General features: G+C 50.7%; 1 protein-coding gene across 7 annotated transcripts in view; it reads right to left on the bottom strand.

Annotated features, from left to right (window-relative positions):
- Positions 1–21,036, bottom strand: part of TMEM181 (transmembrane protein 181) — a 56,959-nt gene extending 35,923 nt beyond the window's left edge. For 5 of the 7 annotated variants that reach the window (XR_010323190.1, XR_010323192.1, XR_010323197.1 and 2 more), the window contains exons 1-4: positions 20,936–21,036; positions 5,006–5,109; positions 2,824–2,876; positions 726–816 (exon numbers count right to left, since the gene is read on the bottom strand). Coding sequence is in view for 2 of the 7 variants with exons in the window: in XM_064292794.1 (XP_064148864.1) it covers positions 726–816; positions 2,824–2,876; positions 5,006–5,109; positions 20,936–20,943 (256 nt within the window). In the remaining 5 variants the exon portion in view is untranslated. Of the gene's footprint in view, positions 1–725; positions 817–2,823; positions 2,877–3,048; positions 4,654–5,005; positions 5,110–20,935 lie in introns of those variants that run through there. The other 2 variants (XM_064292804.1, XM_064292814.1) reach the window with 2 other exon arrangements.
- Between the last annotated feature and the right edge of the window lie 2,871 nt (positions 21,037–23,907).

Below are 23,907 nucleotides of genomic sequence, written 5' to 3'. Positions count from 1 at the left end.
CTGTCTTCTCAATTCTCCCAAAGATGACACCTAACTATCCCGTTCTAGACGAACAGAAGTTAACTATTCAGAAGCAACAGGTGCCTTAGGGCAGGGATTCTCAACCTTGTCACTTGGCAGAGTCTGGTCCAGTTCACTCTGTTGTGGGGCCACCCTGTGCTGTCGGATGTTTGGCAGCAGCTCTGACCTCTACCCACTACATGCTAGTAGCATCCCATCTCCAAAACACTGCCAAACATGCTGGGGGGCAGAATCCTCAGCCCCCCACTGAAAAAGGCTCTGGTAGCAGCAGCACCCCCTCATGTTCACCCAGAGCTGAGCTGACATGCACCCGACTGAGGGCTGGTTCACAACTGGCTGTGTCCCACTGGAGGGCATTTTTCTTTTTCTTTTCTTTTCAATTGTGGTAAATATATACGTAACAAAACATTGGCCACTTCAACAACCTTCACACACACACACTTCAGGGGCATTAATTATGTTCACCATGTTGTTCAACCGTTGCCCTGCCCATTCCCACACTAGGCCACCATCGGTAACAAGCCCAGGGTCCCCCTAAGCACTGAGTCCTGCGGGACGTTGAAGGGGCTTCCAATTTGCTGATCTTATAAATAAATAATGAACATTCTTCTTCATCATCTTGTCCAAACACTTTAAGGCCCTAAAACCTCTAAAATATGGTGCTTTGTACAAAGTAAAGTCACCTGGAATATCAGGCATCATACCTTTCGATTGATTCAACTCAACGACACACGTCAGCCACAGCTGCTGATTATACGTGGACAGTGGATTTGAAAGTATTTGAATTGGCTTTAGCTGAGGCAAAAAGATAAAAAAAAAAAACTTCAGTAATCCATGTGACCTCTTCAGTGAGACTACTACACACTTCACCTAAACACCCAAAATGCACACCGAGTGGAAAAGGTTTGGGCCTGAGCTCTCAAACAGATCTGTGGGGGGTTTCCTTTCAACAACTTAAGTGAAATTCTGCCTTCCAGAAAATTAGAAAGGACTAGCTAACTGCGGCCACTCACTGGTCTCTCGTCAAAACAGGCAGGGCAGTTCCCACCACCGGGAACTATGAGGCACCAGGCCTACATTAATACCAAGACAAGGCCAGCTTGGGGAAAACAGAAAAGGGACAGGATGAGGAAATGTGTAACAAGATAACAAAGGACCCCGAGGAAACACTCCCATCTCCTCAAGCTAATGTGTCTCAGGATCACTTCTTTAGCAGGGTGCAGACTTGTCACTCTTTAGGGTCTGGTATTTTAGCTTTCTGAAAGCCCTACTGACCCTGGTGAGAAAAAACACAGGGGACCATGCTGCCAAACATACTTCTGCAGTGTCTTTCGGAAAGCAGTGTTAGTGTCTAATAGTTGTGGGATTCAGAAGAAAGTTGTTTAAGGAGCCTGCCCATGGTTCCAAAGAAAAGGGCTACTTGAAGCACGGTCTTTAAACACAGACTTATTGGTTTTGTGTTTAATACGTCTGTGATTGTGAGAACACATGTATGTTGGTTTTGTGTTTGAATATGTCTGTGACTGTGCCTGGGTGTCAGTGAAACATGCAGTGACCAGGGACTTGCCTGAAAGCCAGCCAGACCGTGAAACTTGGGGAGGATGTGCGACTGTCCTTCCCAGTGAGGGCGTCTTTGGAACAAGCCATTCTGTGGGATGGTTGCTGTTCTCAGTGTCAAAAAAAGACTCGCACCTAAGCAACCAAACGGTAAAAGGCCAAAGCACTGTCAGGAAACTCAGAGGATCAGCCCAGGAGTTAGAGAAATAAAGAAGTGTGACGAAAATGTGCCAGTGGGCTATGCAGAGGGCCTTTCAAACACGAGAACTAAAAGGTATTTGGTTTAGGACATTTTTTTCCTTTTGCCTTTTTGAGAAACTGTAAAGGTAGAAACCTAGTGAGGGGGTGGTAGAACAGAGAGAAGTGGGACTGGGAGTCTAATGATCAGGTTTAAACAACGCACGTACAGGGCCATGAAAAAGTAAGACAACGTGTTCAGCTTATGGAAGAAGACGCTACGTTTGATGCACAGAAAAATAAGCGTTTAGCTGTCTGAACTCTCGTAGTTTAGTATTTCTTAAAGGAAACCAAAATTCTCTCGTTGGAAGGGCCACTGTTTTTCTCTAAAGACAGTGAAGAATCAAAGCACATTTAAAAAGATTAGTTTAAACTGGGTTCATGCAGGACACGTGAAATAATCATTACAAAGTACTGTCCCTGTCGGAAACCTGACCCGGAGAGCAGGTCTTAACTTGGGCAAGTGCAGGGGATTCAGGGGCAGACACGGTCACGGCTCAATCTTGTAATCTAACAGCACTTGCAGACACGACAAAGCGGGGGGGCGGGGGGCTGCCTACCCTTGGGAAGTGACCCACTGTCCCTAAGAGGCAATATCACCGCCCTTCCTGAAAACTGAGGTATTTACTCCAGTAGGGGACAGGGGATTAAGAAACACACGTTGCCTGAGACACAAGAGTCGGGGCGAGGCGGTCTGTCTGTCTCAGGCCTGTCTAAATAAAAACAAAATCAAACCCACTGCCATCGAGTCAATGCCGACTCCTGGCAACCCCACCTGTTACAGTATAGAACTGCCCCACAGGGTTTTCTTGGCTGTAATCTTTGCGGAAGCAGATCACCAGGCCTTCCTTCCACTGTGGCGTTGGGTGGGTTTGAACTGCCAACTTTTAGGTTTGTAGTTGAGTGTGAACTGCTTGTGCCACCCAGGAACCGAAGGTCCTCTACACAGGACCATTTCCTAGTGACCTGGTAGTTCGCAACGTCCCACTGGCTGCCATTCAGTCTTACCTTTTTGCTATTTAGTGAAAAATTGGCTGCAGAAGTCTGGATCACTTTGGGCCCTAAAGTGTAACAAAGAGAAGAAACAAAAGCAGGTTACACCTATATTAATATTTAATTTACTGGCTTGTTCTTCAAGCCAAGAAAGTCTCGTACATTATGTGGAGGTAGTCTCATTTTCCTGGTCTTTAGGGATGTTCCATATCCAGGGAAAATATATAAATACACACACACCCAGGAATATCCCTCGCTGTACTTCGTGGCTGCACACACAGGTGAACAAAGCCTGAATGACCCATCTGGCTGCTTTCCACGGGACCTGTAGGAGCGGAACCCCATTCATTTCCTCTCAGTGGGGGATTTCTCTACAGTACGTGAACCAGAGAAAACACGAACTGCAGATATGGTATATATAGCTTGTAAAGTACAGACTTCTGCTAAAAATCTGGACACACTTATCTATTCATCCAACCAATCGAGTCTGCAGAAACGCTGCAGGAGGGCCAGGAAGAAGCACAACATACACAAGGACTCAAAGTTTTTCCAGAAATAGACATACGAGCTTCACAGATTCCTACATTATGACTCCTCAGAGCTTTGACCTTGAGAGAGTAGTCAAAGGGAACCCTGTGGATGCGACTTTAACTGAACGTAGAACTGGGTTTGCCCTATAAACACATCACTCTCAAGGAGAGGTGCCAGCTTTTGGGTGGCCTGCTGCCAACCACCCTCCATGCAAAAGGAAGCAGCATGTGGACCTACTGGTAGCTCCGTCCCTGGACTGCATTTATGCAGGCTGAGGGGGAAGTTCTCCACGGAGGAAGGGGCCGGTGTGCACAGTGAGACTTAGTATTTACACAAGCTGCATCTGAGCAGACTCCTCTCCCAGGAGGTGAGGTGGTCTGGTTACCCAGAAAGAATTTCCTGGAAAGATGGGGAGCCCAAACACCTGGACTCTGGTCTCAGCTTACTCAGCTTTCTGCATCTCAAAATGAGGGTGATGAACCCAATGGCCCCTAAGATACTTCTCACTCTGAAATCCTAACAACCTCACCCCATAGTAGAGTGATGGGAGTGTCCTCTGTGGGAAGCAGAAAGGGACGTGGAAATCCCGACACATCTCAGTAGAGAAGGCTGGCGATACTCCGGGGCATCTGAGACATGAGAGGTAGGGGATACTCACGGATGGGGGTGGACACAAACAAAGGTTGGCTGAGGCCCCGCTGAGACTGGATACCCTGAGAATATTAAGCCCCCCTACCAACCTTGAAGAATAACTGTGGAAATAGAGTAAGGGAATGGATATATCTTGTGCTGTGATTAAGGTAATTTTTACCTCTTTGATATTTAATGGGAAGGAAGAGTTTGGCTCAAGCTGCCATCATCGTCATCACTATCAGGTAAATAGCACCTCAGCAGCCAGCCTCATCCTCAGCTTCCTCAGTCCCTTCACCAACCTGAGGTTCCACTTCAGTGAAGAAACTACTCTTTTGAGGTACAAATGCCTCTGGGATAAGTTAAGCCTGTCACTCACACTTTAGTGTTAAACATATCAGTTAAACAAACACCTCCCAGAAAGCACCCTCCCGGAACAAGGTGTACTGAGAGGAGGAGAAAGAACGGGAGGAGGAGTGGACACTCTCCAGCTTTAGCCGGCTCCTGTGTTGGGCCCGCCCTCTGCACCAGGACCTACAGAGGAACTGGTGAGAACCACTCCACCTTGCTGGCTCTCGGATGTCGAAGCTAACATGGCTTTGGTGTGGCCCGTCTGCCACACAGAAGTGCCAGGTGCTCTGCAGGCACAGGGCAGAGGCAGGTCTACAAGGACCCCTCCCATAGTCATGCTGAGGCCCCCGACCCCCCTGCCCCATGCTCACAACCACCATTACTGCACTAAGGCAATATTCCCCCCAAGACAAAGAGCTCTGAACCCTCAGCACCCAGGTGGCCTGGTATGCAGACAAGAAATACCTGATCCTCAGTAGAGACGGTTGTCAAGGGTGCACACGCTGCCAGGCTGAGCCGAGGCCCTGGCTGTGTCCAAGAAGAAGTCCGTATCATGGCCCCAGGCTACCTGGGCCTGTTCAGTGCCCCCCACAAGAGCCAGAGAGACAGCAGCGGTGCCCTCACAGGTGAGAACGAGGGGAGCACCAGGGAGCTACAAGCAGAAAACGATCAAAACGGAACCTACCTTTGATCCCCACGAAGACGGTCAGGCCAAAGCAAATGAAGAAAACGACAAACACGAGGACGAAGTGGCGCTTGGAGAGTGTGTACAGCCGCATGGGCGCCAGCCTGGGAGAAGCCAGGACATAAGGTGGTCAGGGGGCTGGCCTGCATCAGGGGGACACTGTGCCACCAGGATGCAAGGGGGGTGGGGAAGCTGGCCTGAATAGGAGGTGACGGGGGGGCTGGCACGCCTGGCATGGTGAAGAAGGGACGCGCAGCCACACAGCTGGGATACAAGGGTGGTCAGGGGCTGGCCCGTGTTTGGGGGGTAGCCACAATGCCACGTAGACTGCCCACCTTCCGCACCCTCCAGCCCCTCACCCCGATGTGGGCTTGTTCTAAAACCAGGGACCCTTCCTGGCAATACAGTCTCAAGGGCCACTGTGACTATTTCAGGGGCAGGTGACATCCAGGATGGAGTGGGGAAGGTCACACCCAGCCCTCGTGGAGAAGGCCCTGAGCACGACACCCACTCACACACCTTTCTCCACCCCCACTCGTGCCCAAGGGCCCTGCCTAACTTCACTCCCAGCAGGGGGGCAGCTTCCTGTGCACTGCCACAGTCAACACCAGATGCAACTGCCAGGTGCCACCAGGCACGTGTCTCTGCTGGTATCCCCACCAGCCCAGGGTTTTTCTTTTCCTCTTCAGGTTCTCTCATAATTTAAGACCCCTCACTGGCCTCACCTCGTCATGGGGAACTGTGAAGTCTGGTTCACAGTTGCCCACACTCTTCTGTGACTTACACCAGTGTGGAGACTGACTCAGGGGACCAGCCTAACACTCACCCCCTCAGGGTCCCCTCCTGTGAACTCCCCTTCTCCTGTAGTCAGAAGAAATGGCAGGGGGGCAGGTATCATTTCTCTTTGAGGACTCCCTCTATCAAGGTCAGCAAACAAAAGAAACCCTTGGAAAGGGCAGTTGATGACTGTTTTAGGCTTGCGGGCCATATAGTCTGTGTCACAGGCACCCCACTCTGCCTTTATAAGCAAAGACACCCCATAAATGAATGTGAGAGGTTGTGTTCCAGTCTGACAGGTGGCAGGCCAACCGGACCTGCAGTTCACAGACCCCTACATGCTAACGGGGAGACCTATAAACCTGAAGAGGGGAGAGCAAGTAGTTTTTTGTTTTGCTTTGTTTCTTACAACCTTTTTGTTCTTGTCTTTCCTGGTCTTGTGAGGTGGAACAAGCAGGAAGGCAACTGCGGAAGATGTGCCATTTCTCAGACATCACGGACAGAGGCACACACGCCCAGAGATGGAGAATGGGTTCTAACCGGACATTGGGAACGTTATTTACCTTCGTGGTGGACACTGGGAACATTATTTACCTTTGTGGTGTGAAGCACACAGGTACTACACACACACCCTCTTCTCCTTCTGCCCCTGAGGAGGAGTCCACACCTGAGGAGGAAGTCAGCTGCTGAGGCTGAAACTTATCTCCGGGCAGAGGTGGGGCCCTGAGCCTCTGACGTGGCAGGCCTGCCAGACCTCCTGGTGAGTGTACTAACTACTTACTCCATCAACCAAAGCTCAGATCGGTGTCACCACCTCTCGTTGAATGACTGAACAGGTTATAAATAACAGAAAGAGTGCCTCCACGTTTGCCTTTGGGGCTCCAGTCTAAACACTAAGGCTCAAGACACTCTGCTGAGCCAGAAAAAAAAAGGGAAGAGTTAACGAGCTCAGCCTGATCCCAACCCAGATTCTGGACGCTGTAAATTCTGTATAGTCCCTGGGTGGTACAAACAAAGAGTTAGCACACTCAGCTGCTAACCGCAAGGCTGGAGGTTTTCGTGCACCCAGAAGTACCTTGGAAGAAAGACCTAGTGATCTCCTGAAAAACAGCCATCAGAAACCCTATAGAGCACAGGTCTACTCTGCAACCCATGAGTTGCCATGACTTGGAGTCACTAAACGCTAAATGGAAATGAAATTATAAGAGGCCTGAGAGCCTTAAAATAGCAGAGCTTGAATTACCTCGGGGAGGAAGTTCAACCCAATTTACAGATGGGGCAACTGAGGTCTAGAGGTGGTAAGGGACTTGCCCAAGAAGCCACAGCTGGTCCTTGGCAGTGACAGTCTCTCCTGGAAGGAGGCTCTGGGCAGCAGGATGGAGCTAAGATGGCCTACCTCCATGAGTGCCCTTCTGGGACAATCCTAGGGAAGTGCACAGGGTGGGCGTGAGGACTAGCACCTCCTCTGACACCCCAGGTGTTGAGTATATCACTAGCATGGCCTGTTTAATGCACTTTTGCTGTAACTCTGCAGAAGGGACGATCTCTAGTCAGCTGTGCAGAGCATTTTCCCTCAGAAAAGGTCACCAAGCTAAGTGGACTACAGCCCCGAGCAGGAAAAGGACTGTAGTGGAAAACCAGGGAAATCCAAATAAAGCCTGTCGTTTAGTCAAAACATAAAGCATTAACAAAAATGGCACAAAGTCATTCCTGAGCACCCGCAACGAGATGCTGAGGAATGCCAGGAGCTCCCCAAGCAGAAGCTGAGAAAACAGAAGAGGAAGCAGGAAAAAAAAAAGAGATAAGAATAATTACACTTTAAATTCCGGTTTTAAAACACATTAATGACACCCTTAAATCACAGCTATTTTGCAGGTGAGGAGGAGTGTGACAAAGTTAAGAAGAGGAATGACAACACACCATCAAATTTATGCAAAAAAAAAAAGACAAACCAAACTTGTTGCAGCTGAGTCAATTCCGACTCATACGGAGCCTGTAGGACAGAGCAGAACTGCCCCATACAGTTTCCAGGGAGTGCCTGGTGGATCTGAACTGCCAATCTTTTGGTCAGCAGACACAGCTCTTAACCACTACACTACCAGTGTACAACTTACCCAGGGCATTTTCCAATATTCTCCTCATAAGCCTCATTTCCTCTTTCTTAAAACTCCCACTTCCAACCAATCCATTAACCCCTGAAACTACACGTAGTCCCCGGCTTACAAAACGGTTCCGCCCCAAAAACTCCACTGTAAGTCGGTTGTGGTGTAAGTCGAATACCTTTTATTTTTTTTCATTATTATTGCCTTTTATTACCAGCACCTTTATAAATCCAATCTTTGGGGGTTGGAAACATTACACACAGACTTACAGAGAATGATACCATCAACATATTACATGCTGCAACGTTGTATGTAATACATATTCCTAACAATAAAAACACGTCCAAAGAAACCCAGAAGGTTCTAAGTGTCGTTTGTCCTAACTCAAATACGTGGTAAGTTGGGGACTACCTGTATTGCCTTGAGATAATCTTTAAACCTTAAACCAAAGATATCCCCTGAAGTCTTCTCAAAACCAAACAATGATTTAGCTTAACTAGTAAAACATGCCTGACTTGAGCATTATTCTCTTTTAAGAGCTGTCCATATCGGATCCAAGTGACGGCAGCAACTTGAAAGGTTAGCTAGGAACCTTAGGGGGCTGTGAGTTTATGTTAACAGAGGAGGAATGACTTGGTAAAGGAGGGTGAGAGTGGCTGCACAACGGGAAGAATCTAATCAGTGTCAACGAATTCTAAATGCAGAAACTGTTGAACTGGTTTATATTCTGCTGTGTACATTCTCAACAACAACAAATAACTAAAAACTTTACAAAATAAAACCAAACCAATTTATCGGCGATTTTCCTGATTCGGCAACGCAGCCTTACCCAAGTCAACGGAAAAAAGATGCCAAGTGGATGATGCTAGAAAAGACGCAGCCAGGGCAGGACCCCGGCCCACATCGGGCTAGCTGGACGGAAGGTGGGCCCCCGCCTTCACCCACTCCTGCCTTGCCCTGGGCAGCAAGCCTGTGCAGGCGCCCTCCCTCCAGCCTGGAAACTCTCCCAGCCCGCTGTGGTGCCAGCGGGGACCGCACCATGAGAGGACGGTCACAGGAGGACACCTCCCACCATAGTTCCCCACCCCCAGTGCCATTGAGTCGATTCCGACTCATAGCGACCCTACTGGACAGACTAGAACTGCCCCATATCCTCTCTAAACTCACCGAAAAGCACTGAAGCACATCACCAAAAAGCGAGAGCCCTCTGGAACCTCAGACATTATCCTACTTCAAACAAACCGTAGGTCTCTTCACAAACAAAACGCTGAGTATCCAACGGGAAGACAGGGGAAGAGAAGGAAGGAGTCTGCCTGAGCTGACCCCACCCCTCGGCGCAGACCCAGAGGGGTGAAGACAGTGGCTCGGCGGAACTCCTCACACATCTCAGAGCTCCCAGCTCTTCAGAACATCTCCCGGGATTTCTCACCTCCCTGCTGGAACGTTACTGTTTCTAACCATCAAGCTAACCTACACCAAAGGCCCAGGCAAGTCTCGGCAACCAAGAGAGCCTTTTACACTCTATTATCACATTTCTGCTAGGTGGTGCAGCTGCTAACAGAAAGGTTGTGGTTCAAATCCACCTAGTGGTGCCTTGGAAGAAAGGTCTGGCAAACTTCTTCAAAACAAATCAGCCACTGAAAAGTCTATGGGGCACAGTTCTGCTTTGCACACATGGGGACGCCGTGAGTCAGAGCCGACTCCGCAGCATCTGGTTTTATCAGACCACTAAAAGAAGGACAATTTCTGTAAACTCTCGGAGGCACCAAAACTGCAACGCGAAAAATCAGCCAGGCCTCCCACCAAGAGGCCTCCCAGCCGAAGGTCTCTTCTGTCCCCGAGGGCCCACCTCCACCCACCGTTACCCATTCTCTTGTTGAAACTCGCCAGCTGTGTGCACTCTCCTGCCACCTCTGCACAGGACTTCCTGCCTGCGTCCCCTTCCCTCCTCTGAGAAGCAGTGTCTCCCAAGGCATTTTCACTTAGAAGTCTACAAGACCTATGATCAATAGGTTTAAAACTGAACTCATTAAAAAATAAAATAAAATTGAAGAAAAACCTACCTCACCCCCAACTCCCTGCCTCGTCTACTCTCAACTGCCAAGTCCTGAAGCCCTGGGGTCATCTCTGATGGCCCTCTCTCCTTCAACCCACACATGGCACAGGCAGGAGGGGCCTCCCTTCTTCAGTTCTCTTCTCCACTGCCAGCCCTCAAGACCCCCACCGGAATGACTGCACTCGCCACCCAGCAGCTGACACCCTCCCGTTTCCTCAGCGCCCCCCCAACACCGGGCAGGCCTGACTCCCCTGACGGTTATTGTTGTTGTTAGCTGCCGTTCAGTCGTGTGTGCAGGGTAGAGCTGCTCCACTGCCTGTCTTCTGCAGTGCCTCTGAGTGAGTTAGAACCTCAACCTCCTGGCTACTAGTTCAGGGCTTACAGCACCTTTAACGTGCGGTCCCTGTGGAGAAAATCTAGTGTCGACAGATGCAGCCTGTTGTTGTTGGGTGCCCTCCAGTCGATTTCGACTCATAGTGGCCATACAGGATAGAGCAGAACGGCCCTATAGGGTTTTCTAGGCTATAATCTTTATGAGAACAGATCGCCAGGTCTTTTCTCCTGAGGAGCCTCTGGTGGGTTTGATCAAGCTTAAACTCCTCTTTATAGTTTTCATGCTTCTCAAATCCTTCCTGTAATTCCTCTCTGACCTTCCTACCACCCTGCACAGAGCCTGTATGAACTACTGCCTCATTTAGTCGTCACTATGACTCAGGAGGCAGGTACCACCACCGCCCCATTTCACAGGTAAGGAAAGCTTGCCCTGGGTCACAAAGCTATTAAGCAGCAGGGGCTGCATTCGAACCAAGCACCAGACTCCAGAGCCAGGGTGCGGCCTGGCACGGTCACGCAGAGCCCACGGCAGCCCACCCCACACTGTTCTCCTGACGGGAAACACCCTCCCCTCTCCCTGCACACCAGCCACCTCCAACCAGCATTCAGGGCTCGCCCTTACGGCTCACCTTCTCCAGGAAGCCTCCCCGCCCTACTCCAGTTCTCCCGGCTGCCCACGTTTTTAAGCCATGACAACAGATGTGGTCTGCACTGCACACCAAGCACCTGAAGACAAACTATCAGTCTATCTGCAGGAACACCAGGCTTGGCACGTGGTAGGTGTGGTGGGTAGAATACCAGATGCCAACAAGTCAATCTGACTCACAGCGACCCCATGTGTGTCAGGACAGAACTGTGCTCCACAGCATTTTCAGTGGCTGATTTTCAGAAGCAGATCACCAGCCCTTTCTTCTGAGGCACCTTGGGTAGACTTGAACCTGGAATCTTTTGGTTAATAAGACAATGCATTATTTATACCACCCAGAGACTCCAATAGCTTCCCCCCAAAACTCATGTCCACCCAGACTCTCAGAATGTGATCTTATTTAGAAATAGGGTCTATGGTGATTAGTTAGTTCAGGATCTTGAGATGAAGTCATCCTGCATTTAAGGTGGGCCCTAAATCCGAGGAGGTGACACAGGAGACACAGAGAAGAAGGCCATGTGAAGGCCACATGAAGACTGGAAAGATACAGCTACTAACCAAGGAAAGCAGGGATTGCCAGAAGGTGGAAGAGGCAAGGAAGAACCTTCCCTAGGGCCTTCAGAGGGAGCACAGTCCTGCTGACACCTTGATTTTGGATCTCTGGCCTCCAGAGCTATGACAGATGAAATGTCTGTTGTTTTAAGCCACCCACCTCGCTACGGTAGCCCTACAGTAGGTATTCGAAAAGTATCTACTGAAAAATGATACTGGTAAGGAGCTTCTTGGCTCAAGTAGACACAAAAGACTACATGGGCAGCTCCTGTCTGGAGGGGAGATGAGAAGGCAGAGGGGGACAGGAGCTGGCTGAATGGACATGGGGAATACAGGGTAAAGAGAAGGAGTGTGCTGTCTCATTAGGGGGAGAGCAGCTAGGAGTACATGGAAAGGTGTGTATAAGTTTTTGTATGAGAGACTGACTTGATTCATAAACTTTCACTTAAATCACACACACACACAAAAAAGTATCTACTGAGCTCAGCTTCCCTGAGTCATTTCAGGTGTGCCCGTCCAGCTTCCTCAGGGTGGCGGTGGGATTCTGGGAGCAGGGCCCAGCCCCGCTTCCTCACAGTACCTGGGCTGTGTCCAGCACACCACTGACACAGCCTCTCCTGGGTAGCAGGCGGGCAGATGGCCTGCAAGCCCCGCTGGCTCCCAGTGGCCGGTTCTCCTTTTCCTCAGGGGCCCAGCACCAGTCTTCCCCGCTGGTCTGCCTGTCTTCTCACACTCACTCACCTGAGGCATACACTCTGGAACTCAGGCCCAGCTGCAGCTCCCAGGGCCTCTGGAGATCCTTCAAACACAGTGGGGCAGGCTGTCCCCTTAGCCCCCTCGGGTTCTTTGGGTCCCTTCTAAATTAATCTCAACTTCATAGGGGCTTTAAACTATCACAGACACACTTCAGAAAATAAGGACAATAGAAAAAAAAGTTTTTTAATCATACACAAAATAATTAGAAGTATTTCCTAGAGAAACTAAAAACACTTTTACTGGAAAGTCTACCAAAAAAAAAAAAAAAAGCAGACGTTATAAACAACACCTTCCCTTCGTTCTGCACCAAAACCAAAAACCAAACCCACTGCCGTCGAGTCAATTCCGACTCATGGCGACCCTATAGAACAGAGTAGAACCGCCCCACAGGGTTTCCAAGGAGCACCTGGCAGATTCGAACTGCCGACTTCTTGGTTAGCAGCCGTAGCACTTAACCACTACGCCACCAGGGTTTCCTCTTTCTGCACGGTCAAGCAATTTCCCATGGGAACTGTCCCAAGTAAGGTGCAGTCTGCAGAGACGTCCCATTCAGGGGAGAAAAGAGCTGGAAACCTGGGGGTCTCCACACCCCATAGCCTCTGGTCCCTGCCAGCAGAGGGGGGTGCATTTACCTAATGCTGCTTACTGCCTCTCTTCCCTGCCTCCTCCCTGTGATCTCCTCTGCTATAGGCTTTACATACAGGGTACACGCAAACAATTCCCACATCTGTCAGCCCGGCATTCTGCCCTGACTCCAGTCTCACGAGAACCTTGACTTGCCACTTGGACGCTGAACAGGCACTTCAAATACGATGTGTCTACAGCTGAGCTCCTGGTCTTTCCCCCGAAGCTGCCCTGCTGCAGTCACCCTCACCTCCAGTCAGTCCTTCTAGTTCTTGGGCCAAAACCCTCGGCATCATCTCAAACCTCCTGTCTCGCTTCCACATCCGATCCATCAACAAATCCTTCAAAAAGACATCTAGACTCTGGGCACTTCTCGCTACTCAGGCCAAGCACTCCACCTTTCACTTGGATTATAGTAGCCTCCTGCCTGGTCTTTCCGGGGGCAGTGGTGGCTCAGTGGGACATTTCTCGCCTTCCAAGCAGAAGACCCAGGTTCAATTCCCAGCCAATGCACCTCGTGTACAGCCAGCACCCATCTGTCAGCAGAGGCCTGGGATGTAGCTCTGCTGCCAAACAGATTTCAGCAGAGCTTCCAAACTAACACAGACCAGGAAGAAAGGCCTGTCAATCTACTTACGAAAATCAGCCCATGAAAACCCTGTAGATGACAATGGTCCCATCCCATCGCACGTGGGGTCACCATGAGTTGGAAGCCAACTCGAGGGCAACTAACAACCACCACCACCTGGTCTTTCTGCTTCCATATTTAGCACCCTACACTCTGGTCTCTATCCAACCAGTTTAGTGAAAGTGAGATTTGTTATATCTCCAAAGACTTCCCTTATCATTCAGAGTTGATAGCCAAAAGCTTCACAATGCAAACGTCACTGGCATGTTTATGAGTGCTTGTGCCATTCTTACCCCACATCACTCTAAAGAGGCACAGGAGCCGCAGGACGCGGAGGAATTCCCTTCAGGTTGTCTCTCCAGAGCCACCCTCTGCCTTCTCCCACCCTGGCTCCCTGCTGACAAGACCACCCACCCATAACAGAGGCTATAAATGCCAGACCCTGGCTTCCCCAGGCTTTCTCACAGCTAGAGCACAGAACCTGAAGGGAAATCAGCAGGGCTTCCGGTTTCCCTTCCTAATAAAAAGACATGAATGAGAGGAAAGCCCCTTTGTCTGCAGTGGACACGACTATGCACACACTCTCCTGAGAGGCTGCAGCCACATCTCAGAGAAGAAGGCGGACATCGCAAACAGGTCCAGGACCAGTGGAAAGATGAAAACCCTCTAGGTCACTGGTGAATTGACGCTGCAATGGCCCTACCTGGACTTCTAGACAGCTGAGATCATACACCCCTTGTTGTTTAAGCCACTTTTAATTAAAGATCCTAACAGAAGCAAAAGCTTTGTACAATACACCTCCCCCCCAAAAAAAAAACCCAAAATTAAAAATGAAACTCAAGGCACCAAGCCACTACGTAGCGTTGTGGGAAACCTCCTCTCTCAGAGCGCCTAGAACCACCCTTTCAGAACACGAAGCAGACATCAACCCTCCCTCACTCAGGTGCTCTCACTCAGGTGCTGCCCTCTGACTTCCCCGTCCTTGCAACCTCCCTTCAAGCTCCCACTCCCCACCCCCACTGTCCTTCCTGGCCCAGATGAGACCCCACCTCCGGTGAGGCCATCCCCAACCTCTCTGAGAGAAAGCAACTGTCCAGTCCCTGGGTGGTACAACTTGTTAATGAGCTCAGCTGCTAAGTGAAAGGTTGGAGGTTTAAGTTCATAGAGAGGCACCTCAGAAGAAAGGTCTGGCCATCCACTTCTGAAAAATCAGCCACTGAAAACCCTATGGAGCACAGTACTGCTGACACACATGGGGTCACCACGGATCAAAGTCGACTTGACAGCAACTGCCTACTGAGCTGTGGGGCCCGACGTACAAGGCCACCTCAGGATTTGATCACAGTGGTAACTGTCCTACACACCCACTCCCTGCCCCACAGGGAAGAGCTCTGTCCACTCCTCAGTGCCCAGAGCAGAGCCTCACAAATGCCAGCGGTTCCATAATTACTTATTCTTTTCATTTCTACTCACTCTCTCGGTTTCGCTCTTTCCCTTCACGCTCTAAGATTTTCCCCGCTACGATGTTTACTGACCACTCAATTGCAAAACGTAACTGTTTTCCTCCCAATGTTGTCTTTTAATATTTTAGGTGGCTCTGGCGTTTGTCCTCCACTTGACACTGCCGCAGCACCTCTGAGCACCCTCCAGGACACCCTCCTGTCAGAACGCCACCCAACCCTTCACTCGGTGAACCGGAAAGCCACACCGCTGAGCGTTCTGAACCACTGGAGCCAGCCTCATTTCCCCACCGAGCACTTCGCTCCTATGCGGGCCTACAAGACTACAAGAGCGAATACAACAGAGCACTGGGGAGAGCAGGTGGGCGAGGTGAGTGCTCAGAGGCCTGACTCACCTGACCCGGAGCAGAATGAACGCAGAATGGATTGTGGGTGAGCAGAGAATGAGGGAAGCACCTCCAGGCCCTGTCTGTAAGCCAGGAGATGACCAGAGGGAGGAGAAGCACCAGCGCAGGCCCTGCCTGTCACACAGCCCACACAGGGTGCAGGGCAGGGGAGAAAACCACCCAGCAGCCTGAGATTCTTTATAAGTAAGCATTTGACCTCATCTCAGAACCATATTGAAAATATTTCGGTATTACAGATTTTGCTACTAGTTCAGCTGATACCAACCAGCTTTACAATTAAAGGATCAGAATTAAAAAAAACTGCACTGCGGGCAGTGGAAAGGGACTTTGAATCTCAAAGCCAGTTCACATTTTAGTTTTTATTTTTTCATAATCAGTATAAAAATAATCTCTTCGACTTGGTCCAAAGCACCAGTTTGGAGCCTGTCCACCTGTGTTCAAATCCCGGCTCCCTCCCTTCCTAGTATACTGCTGTGGGCAAGAGAACTAACTTCTCAGGACCTCAGTTTCCTCATCTGTAAAATGGAGATAAGCAAACTATTCATCGCAGGGTTGCTGGGAAGCACAAATGCGATAATAAACAGAAAGTGCTTAGAGCAGTGTGGCAGGACTGCCATGAGAGCACGACGTGTGCTAGTTAGTAGGAATAATACTTACGCTTCTCCTCCTCCCCCTACTTTTTATTTAAAAATTTTTCAGTTTTCATTCTAATATGTCTGGAAGACCTACCGTGTAAAATCTCCCCTCCTCTAGCTCAGAGCCAGCCTGAGCGTGGGCTCTGGGCCAGGGTGAAGGGTGAAGGAAAAGGCAGGTGAGGGTGGGCTTCCTAAGCACTTACTTGGTACGAGAAGCATCCCTGTGAGGCAGGCATCATCAGCCCATTTTACATATGGGAAAGCAGAGACGGACAGGGGATAAACGCCTGTAGACAGCCCAGCTAGCAGGTGGCAGAGGTGGGATCTGAACCCATGAGTGTACACCCTAGCCCCTGAAGTCAGGGGCTGGAGAGGCCCACCACCCCTTACACTCACTATTTGACCCTCCTCACCACAATCTCCCCTCTAAATAATCCACTAAGAATGTGTTTTGAGAAGAAACTTCTAAGGACAGAGTAACAACTCTGAAATTTCCACCAATCAGGCAAAATATATTACTAATAATTTATCTTCAGCTACTCAAGAATTAAGTAAGCTTCACTGTCGAAATGGACACGAAAAGAGAAAGTGGAGGGAGGGAGCGGGCTGTCTCATTAGGAGGAGAGCAATTGGGAGTATGTAGCAAGGTGTATGTAAGTTTTTGTGGGAGAGACTGACTTGATTTGTAAACTTTCATCTAAAGCACAATAAAAATTTTTTAAAATTAAGTTATACAAACATACAAGGCCCAACAACCTCAAAACATACATTACTGAAGAAATCTGTACTCTCCTTAAGGAGCCATGGCTTCATGTGTGCCCTCCCAGGCCACAAGCCCAATGACCCACATTTGTCACAGAATACCCTTCCAAGGCCAAACACGGGTCAGTGGACTTGTCTCTGCACAAGAAGACTGCCGGATGCTTGGAGCAGTATTCCAGAATCAATCTACCAGTAGTGCGCCATGCTAGTTTCAGGCAGTGTAGCCTAGAGGTTAAGAACAGGACTGTGGAGGCTGCTGGCTGGGCAGGAAGACCACCTGCACCACTCACCAGCAGGGTGGTCTGGGCAAATTATCTTCCCTCTCCCACCCTCCAGTTCCTGAGCAGTAAAATTCAGGAATCTGAGGGAGACTTCCACCTCGGGTGGCTGTGACAATTCAGAAAGTTGTTACACGAAAGCCCTTTCTCGGCACTCGTTAGCTGTCAGCCGTTACTGACGCAGTGGAATACAGCTGTCAAGAGCTCTGGGCCAGGCTACCTGGGCTTCCATCGCAGCTCTAGGACTTACTAGCTGTGTCACCTTCAGCCACCCACTTGACTTCTCCACACCTCAGTTTTCTCATCTATAAAATGGAGATGCTAACAGAAACTACCTCATGGGGAGGGTGGTTGTGATGATTAATGAAACCAGATGCCTAAAGCACTAACAACACCACCTGGCGCATAGTAAACACTCAAAAGATTTTCTATTATTTTTTATAGAAATCAGATTGGTTCAGAGAAAAAAAAATTCTAAGAGAAACCCCAAACCAAATCTGTTGCCATCAAGTCAATTTCAACTCATGGTGACCTACGTGTTTCAGAGTAGAACTGTGCTCCACAAGGTTTTCTTGGCTGTCATCTCACAGAAGCAGACGCCAGGCCTTTCTCTGGGGCACCACTGGGTAGATTTGAACAGCCAACCTTTCAGTTAGTAGTGAAAACCAAACCATTAGCGCCACCCAGGGACCTAAGCAAGTCTAAATAACTCTAGGTTGCCAGACTAGGCCCAGTATCCCCAACAGCACAGAAGGCCATAAAAAAAAAAAAAGCCCCTGCTGTCAATTCAGTTCTGACTTACAGCAACCCTACAAGACAGAGTGAAAACCCTGGTGGTGTAGTGGTTAAGTGTTACAGCTGCTAACCTGAAGGTCAGCAGTTCGAATCCACCAGGCGCTCCTTGGAAACTCTATGGGGCAGTTCTACTCTGCCCTATAGGGTTGCTATGAGTCGGAGAGAGCAGAACTACCCCACAGAGTTTCCAAGGAGCAGCTGGTGGATCTGAATTGCCAACCTTGTGGTTAAATGCCCTCCCAGGCCACTGCGCCACCAAGGCTCCACTCAGAAGACGAAGGACACAAAAACCCCAGCAGATTCCATTGGGCTTAATCTGTGCCATACCTTCACTGCTCGAAGAGTCTAATTCATGCACCTGACTGCCTCCAGCACAAGATACAGGTAAAATACACTCTTTAAAAATGGTTTTAAATGCCAAGCAAGACACAAACAAAACATCAATTTGATTTAAATTTGCTACATTGACAGCAAAGCAACCAATGAATGTGAAAAGCTCTCACTGTGTTAGCACTGCAGCTCTAATAGGAAGTCTGGTTATCAGCTACACACTCCTCTCCTATCCAACGCCTGGGGTCTCGCTTCCCCAGCGTGAAGGAGCTTTGCATGTAAGTAGATTTTGCAAGAAGCTTAAGTGGACAGGTTTATGAACTGGGAGCTCTTTTTTCTGGCTGATTTTGATGGCAATCTCTACTGCCCTTCTGAAAAGAGTTGGCTGGACTGAATTTGAGCAGGGAGTGGGGGGCAAGGGCCAGGATTGACAGAGGGACAGGCCCCTCCCTACACTTACCCCTCTACCCACCCCCTAAGCTGCCACTGCCCCTCCAGGGCGCTCCCTTCTTCTATTCCTGCTTCTCTTCCTGCTCCTGTCACTCGTCACCTTTCTCACCCCTGGGCATGTCTCTCACAGTCATGTCAGCACTCTGACTCCACTAGGCAACGGCGTTTCAAACTTGCTTTTTCAGAATTTGTATTTGCTGCCAAAGATGTTTTCTGTGTCCCAGGCCCCCGCTATCCTGTCTGCTGCACAGTGGTGGCTGGCTAACCTCCAGGTGACCATGCTCCACACGCACCAGCCCGTGCTCCACAGAGTAGAGCCCTGCTTTCATCTGAGCCTGCAGCCTGGCAGTGGGAGAAATTCAAACACCCCTCCCAAGACTTGGTTCAAGGTGTAGCTTTGCAGTTCCTCCCCGAGACCTTAACTTAGTTAACGTAACAGAGCAGCACCAGACGCCTGTGGGACACCAGGACTCCAGTACTGGCTACCGCCCACAACACCTGGCAGTCCCTCAAACTTCCTATTAACAGAGAGAACACCACCACCCACCACCCAGGGTGGCGTGAGGCTCCCAGGAGAGCAGGTCTGGCAGTGAACCTCCTAGAATATACTGGTTGTCCTTCCTCTGCAGGGTCACGACTTTGCATGGCTCCAGCCAGCACAGTTCACCGGCTAGTCCAAGTGATGCTGTTTACACGGAAGACACCATGAATGCTGCCCCTGAAGCTGTGCAGAGGCAGCACTGCTAACCCACCTCAAAACCAAGCCCACTGTCATCGAGTTGATTCCAACTCATAGCGACCCTATAGCAGAGGGCAGAACTGCCCCATAGGATTTCCAAGGCTGCAGATTGCCACATCTTTCTTACAGCGTGGCTGGTGGGTTCAAACCAGCAACTTTTCAGTTAGCAGCCAAGCGCTTAACCACTGCGCCACCAGGGCCCTTTAACTTACCTCATGTGGGTGTTAATTAAATAAAAGACCAGTAAGGCATCCATCTAGGACTGATGTTTAGCATGTTTACCCATGCTGCGCTAAAGTGACCAGTCAGAAATGTCTGAGGGCGCAAGGGGTAAGAAATTAAAATTCCCCTCCATCTTGGAGTTTGCAGTGAGGCAACACCACAGGATCTTACTTCTCTATGTCCACAGGCAGAGAAATAAGCAAAGACCCAACGCAAAACTTTTCTGTCTCTAAAACCCCAGATGCGCACAGACGTACACCCACCCAGTCCTCTCTCAAAGCTGCCTTCTCTGAGAGCGTAATCAATTTCCAAAGCCTGACGGCCAAGCCTCCAGTCACAGGCAAAAGACCCAGGTCCTCTGTCACTTCTTGCAGCTCCAGTCAAGGCTAAACCCCTTTTTAATTCTCCTGTCTTTCTGGACGCCCCCTGGGGGAAACTCAGGAGACTCTGCTGCGTCAAAAACAGGCTTTAGGGACGGCGTCCATGGGGCCCTTGACAGGTTTCTCCTCATTAAAATCCCTGAACTTCACAGAAGTAATAAGGCCCAAAGTCAGCAGATTGTGAGACTCGTAAAACTAGGGATTCCCGGAGATCCAAAGAGGCCATGGCATGGTCACAACGTGCCAACATCATCAAAAGGCATTTACAAAGAACCTCTCTCTACCAGCTCTGGGCTAGCTCACAAAGAGCTGAGTGGGCACTCTGCTGCTCTCAACAGGTGATGAAAAGGACCACTGACGGGGCAGGGCCACCAACCTGGTCAGGAGCCACCGACCAGGGACCACTGATGGGGCAGGGCCACCTACCAAGGCAGGGCCACCAACCTGGGTAGGGCTACTGCCCAGAGACCACTGACCGTGCAGGAGCCACCGACCGGGGCAGGACCACCGACTAGGGGCCACTGACCGGGCAGGGCCACCTACCAGGGCAGGTCCACCGACCAGGGACCATTGACGGGCCGGAGCCACTGACCGGGGCAGGGCCACCACGTCTCCAGCAGGGAGACTGGGCCTGGGCTGTGGCACAGCAGGGCGAGGGGCCGCCCGAGCGAAGTAAGCGAGAGGTCTCGGTGCAGGGCAGACCCCCCCCCAGTCATCCCAATCGGGCTGCCCTGAGGACAGGGGCGCCCCGTTTCACCCTGCGGAGCCTGCAGACCGCTCGCTCCGGGGAGCTCTCCGGGACGCTCTCTGGGTCGCCGACGCACCCGCAGGCCGACCGCGCTCCCCTGTCCAACCCCAGCCGGGCTGGCAGGCCAGGGCGCGGCCCCTCCACCGAGAGGCCCCCGGCTCCACGTGTGCGGCCCAGGGCGGCGCCGACAGCCCACCCGGCCCGGAGACCGGGACCGCCACCCCCTCCCGCCCGCCGGCCCGGCACTCACGGCTCCATCTCCGCGCCCCGGGCCCTCGGCCCCGCACGGCTGGAGCGACAGCAGCCCGGGATCCGCCGGCTTCGCCCAGCTCATCAGAGCGCGACGGCGCGGGTCACGTGCGCGGAAGCGGCCGCAGCGGCGGAAGTGGCCGCGGGCGGGGCGGGGCGGAGTGGGGGGGACGGGGGCCTCGGGGGGGGGCGGAGTGGGGGGGACGGGGCCCTCGAGGGGGCGGGGGGGCGGGGGGGCGGGGGGGGCGGGGTGGGGGGGACGGGGGCCCCGGGGGGAGCGGAGTGGGGGGCGTGGGGACGGGGACACAGGGGGGCGGAGTGGGGGGGCACGGGGGCCCCGGGGTGGGCGCGCCGCCAGCCAAGACAGACTGGCTTGCAGTCCCGGAGAACTCAATGGTTGACCTTAAAAAACCAAGAACAAACCCGTTGCCATCTCAAATATCTAGTCCATTCCAATTCACAGGACAGAGTGGAACAGCCACATAGCTTTTCCAAGGAGCAGCTGGTGGATTGAAACTGCTGACCTTTCGGTTAGCAGCCTGAGCTCTTAACCACCGGGGTTCGGGTTCACGGTAGGATGAGCAAATTAAGTGAATTAAACGACTTGGTCCACAGCGGAGCGCGGCAGCACACTCATTCATTCACCCTCTTACCTCCAAAACCAAAGAAAAAACCAAACCCACTGTGGTCAAGTCATTCTGACTCATAGCGACCCTACAGAACAGAGTAGAACTGCCCCACTGGGTTTCGAAGGCTGTCATCTTTGCAGAAGCTGACTGCCACATCTTTCTGGCGCCTCAGGGCTGGGTCGATTCAACCGTGGACTTTTGGTTAGTGGCGGAGTGCTGTAACCACTGAGCCACCAGGGCTCCTCCTTCAGCCTCCAGAGCGTTTTAATCAGAGAATGAGGGTGGGCCTCCGGAGTCTACAAATGCCCTGCAGTGGGCTGAAAAACTCACTGGGTGTCCGGGCCCACTCGCTGCTGCAGTTGCTTCTACATGGTGTGAACAGGTCAGCACGTTCCAGATTTAGGATCTTGGCTCACAGTTCTAAATTTATGAAATCAAGAATGGATGAGGGCCCAGGTTTGGCTATTTCCAAGATTCTCTTTAGAGCACTGGTCAAAATGCCCTCCGGCCCCCTCGGTGCCTGCCAGTTTAAAGTCAATCTAACCCAAAACCAAACCCAGTGCCGTCGAGTCTATTCCGACTCATAGCGACCCTAGAGGACAGAGTAGAGCTGCCCCATAGAGTTTCCAAGGAGCGCCTGGCCGATTCAAACTGCCGACCCTTTGGTTAGCAGTTGTAGCACTTAACCACTACGCCACCAAGGTTTCCAAAGTCAATCTGCATGAGGAAAATAAAAAGACTCAACCTTCCTCCCTAATGTACTGAGGGCGCCAAGGTGAACAAGATACAGCTCCTGCCCCCAAGCAACTTACTGGCCAAGTAAATGACCAAAACTGATAGTGACAAGCACAGATTGATATCGTGATATCTTGTCTCCTAGGCCTGCTGTAACAGAAACCCACAGGTAGGTGACTTTAAAGAACAGGAATTTATTTTCTCACAGTTCTGGAGCCTAAAAATCCCCATCAGGAGTTCAGGTGTGTGGATTCTTTCTCTGTAGGTAGCCCTGGGTTTTCCCTGATTCCTTGTGACCTCCCAATTTTAACATGATGGAAACTCATTTGAAAAAAGTTTAAACCCTGAGAGGGCTGGATGAAGCACGTCTGCTGGCTGCCTTTGCCTGGCTCTTCCCACCACCTCCGTCTAGAGTGGCCTTATATAGAAACCCCTGCAGCAGTGACTGTGCCAGCTGCCCAGCCATCTCCAGGGAGAGAAACCTCCTGCCACTCCCAGAAGCCATAGCGTTTTCACAGGACTCCAATTTGGGGAACGGCTGGAGATCCTGAGGCCCTCACTGCCTCCTGGTGACAGCTCCCCGTTGGCTCCTCTTCATCTGCTGTCCCCAGGCACAACTGAACGGAGGGCCTCCGCTCCCCGCTGATGGTGACCGCAGGCCGTTCTCAGTGCCCTGCCAGGTCAGCTCATAGGGTGGTAGCTTTGCTTCATCCAAGGGAGCAAAGGCAGTGCGAGAAAGACGAAGTCCTGATCTTTTCTCACCTAATCTTGGAAGTAATACCCCATCACTTTTGCTGTGTTCCATTCCTTAGAAGTGAATCACCAGGTTCATCCCACACTCTAGGGATGGGGACTGTGCAGGGGCACAACCAGCAGGAGGAGGGGCTCACAGGGCTGTTTAGATGTGGCCCACCACAGTGGGTATTAGTATCCTAGAGCCACCATAACAAAGTATCACAAAGCAGGTAGCTTAAAACAGCAAAAAGTTACTCTCTCGCAGTTCTGGAGGCTAAAAGCCTGAATTCAGTGTGTCCAGGGCCATGTTCTCTCTGAAGGGTCTAGGGGAAGATCTCTTCTTATCTATCCCAGTTTCTGGTAGCCCTAGGCACTGCTTGGATTGCAGTTACAGCCCAACTCCATCTCGGCTTATCTTCACATAGCTGTCTTCCCTCTGTCTCTCTCTGTGCCTCTTCTCTTTTAGCTAATTTGTTGGCATAGTATGTATTGGCATAGTATTCTCATATAATTTCAATGCTTTTTTTTAATGTGGATTAGAATTATCATCTGAGGTCTCTTGCTTTTCAGTCTGAAGAAATTCTTTTTGTATATATTGTAAGGCAGGTCCGCTAGCAACAAATTCAGTGTTTGTTACCCTGGAATATCTTTATTATCCTGGAATGGCTTCTTTTCACCTTCATTTGTAAAAGATAGTTTTGCTGGATATAAGATCTTGGTTGAAAAGTTTTTTTTTTCCCCCTCTTTCAGCATTTTGAATATGTCACCCATTTCCCTCTGGCCTCCATTGTTTCTGATGAGAAGTAATCTGTTAATCTTATGGGGGGGGGGCCTTGTACGAGCTGACTTGTTTTTCTCTTGCTGCTTTTAAATT

This window comes from Loxodonta africana, chromosome 1 (assembly GCF_030014295.1).
Source record: "Loxodonta africana isolate mLoxAfr1 chromosome 1, mLoxAfr1.hap2, whole genome shotgun sequence".
In the NCBI taxonomy this organism is placed as follows: Eukaryota; Metazoa; Chordata; class Mammalia; order Proboscidea; family Elephantidae; genus Loxodonta; species Loxodonta africana.
This window is presented reverse-complemented; position numbering and strand designations above follow the sequence as displayed.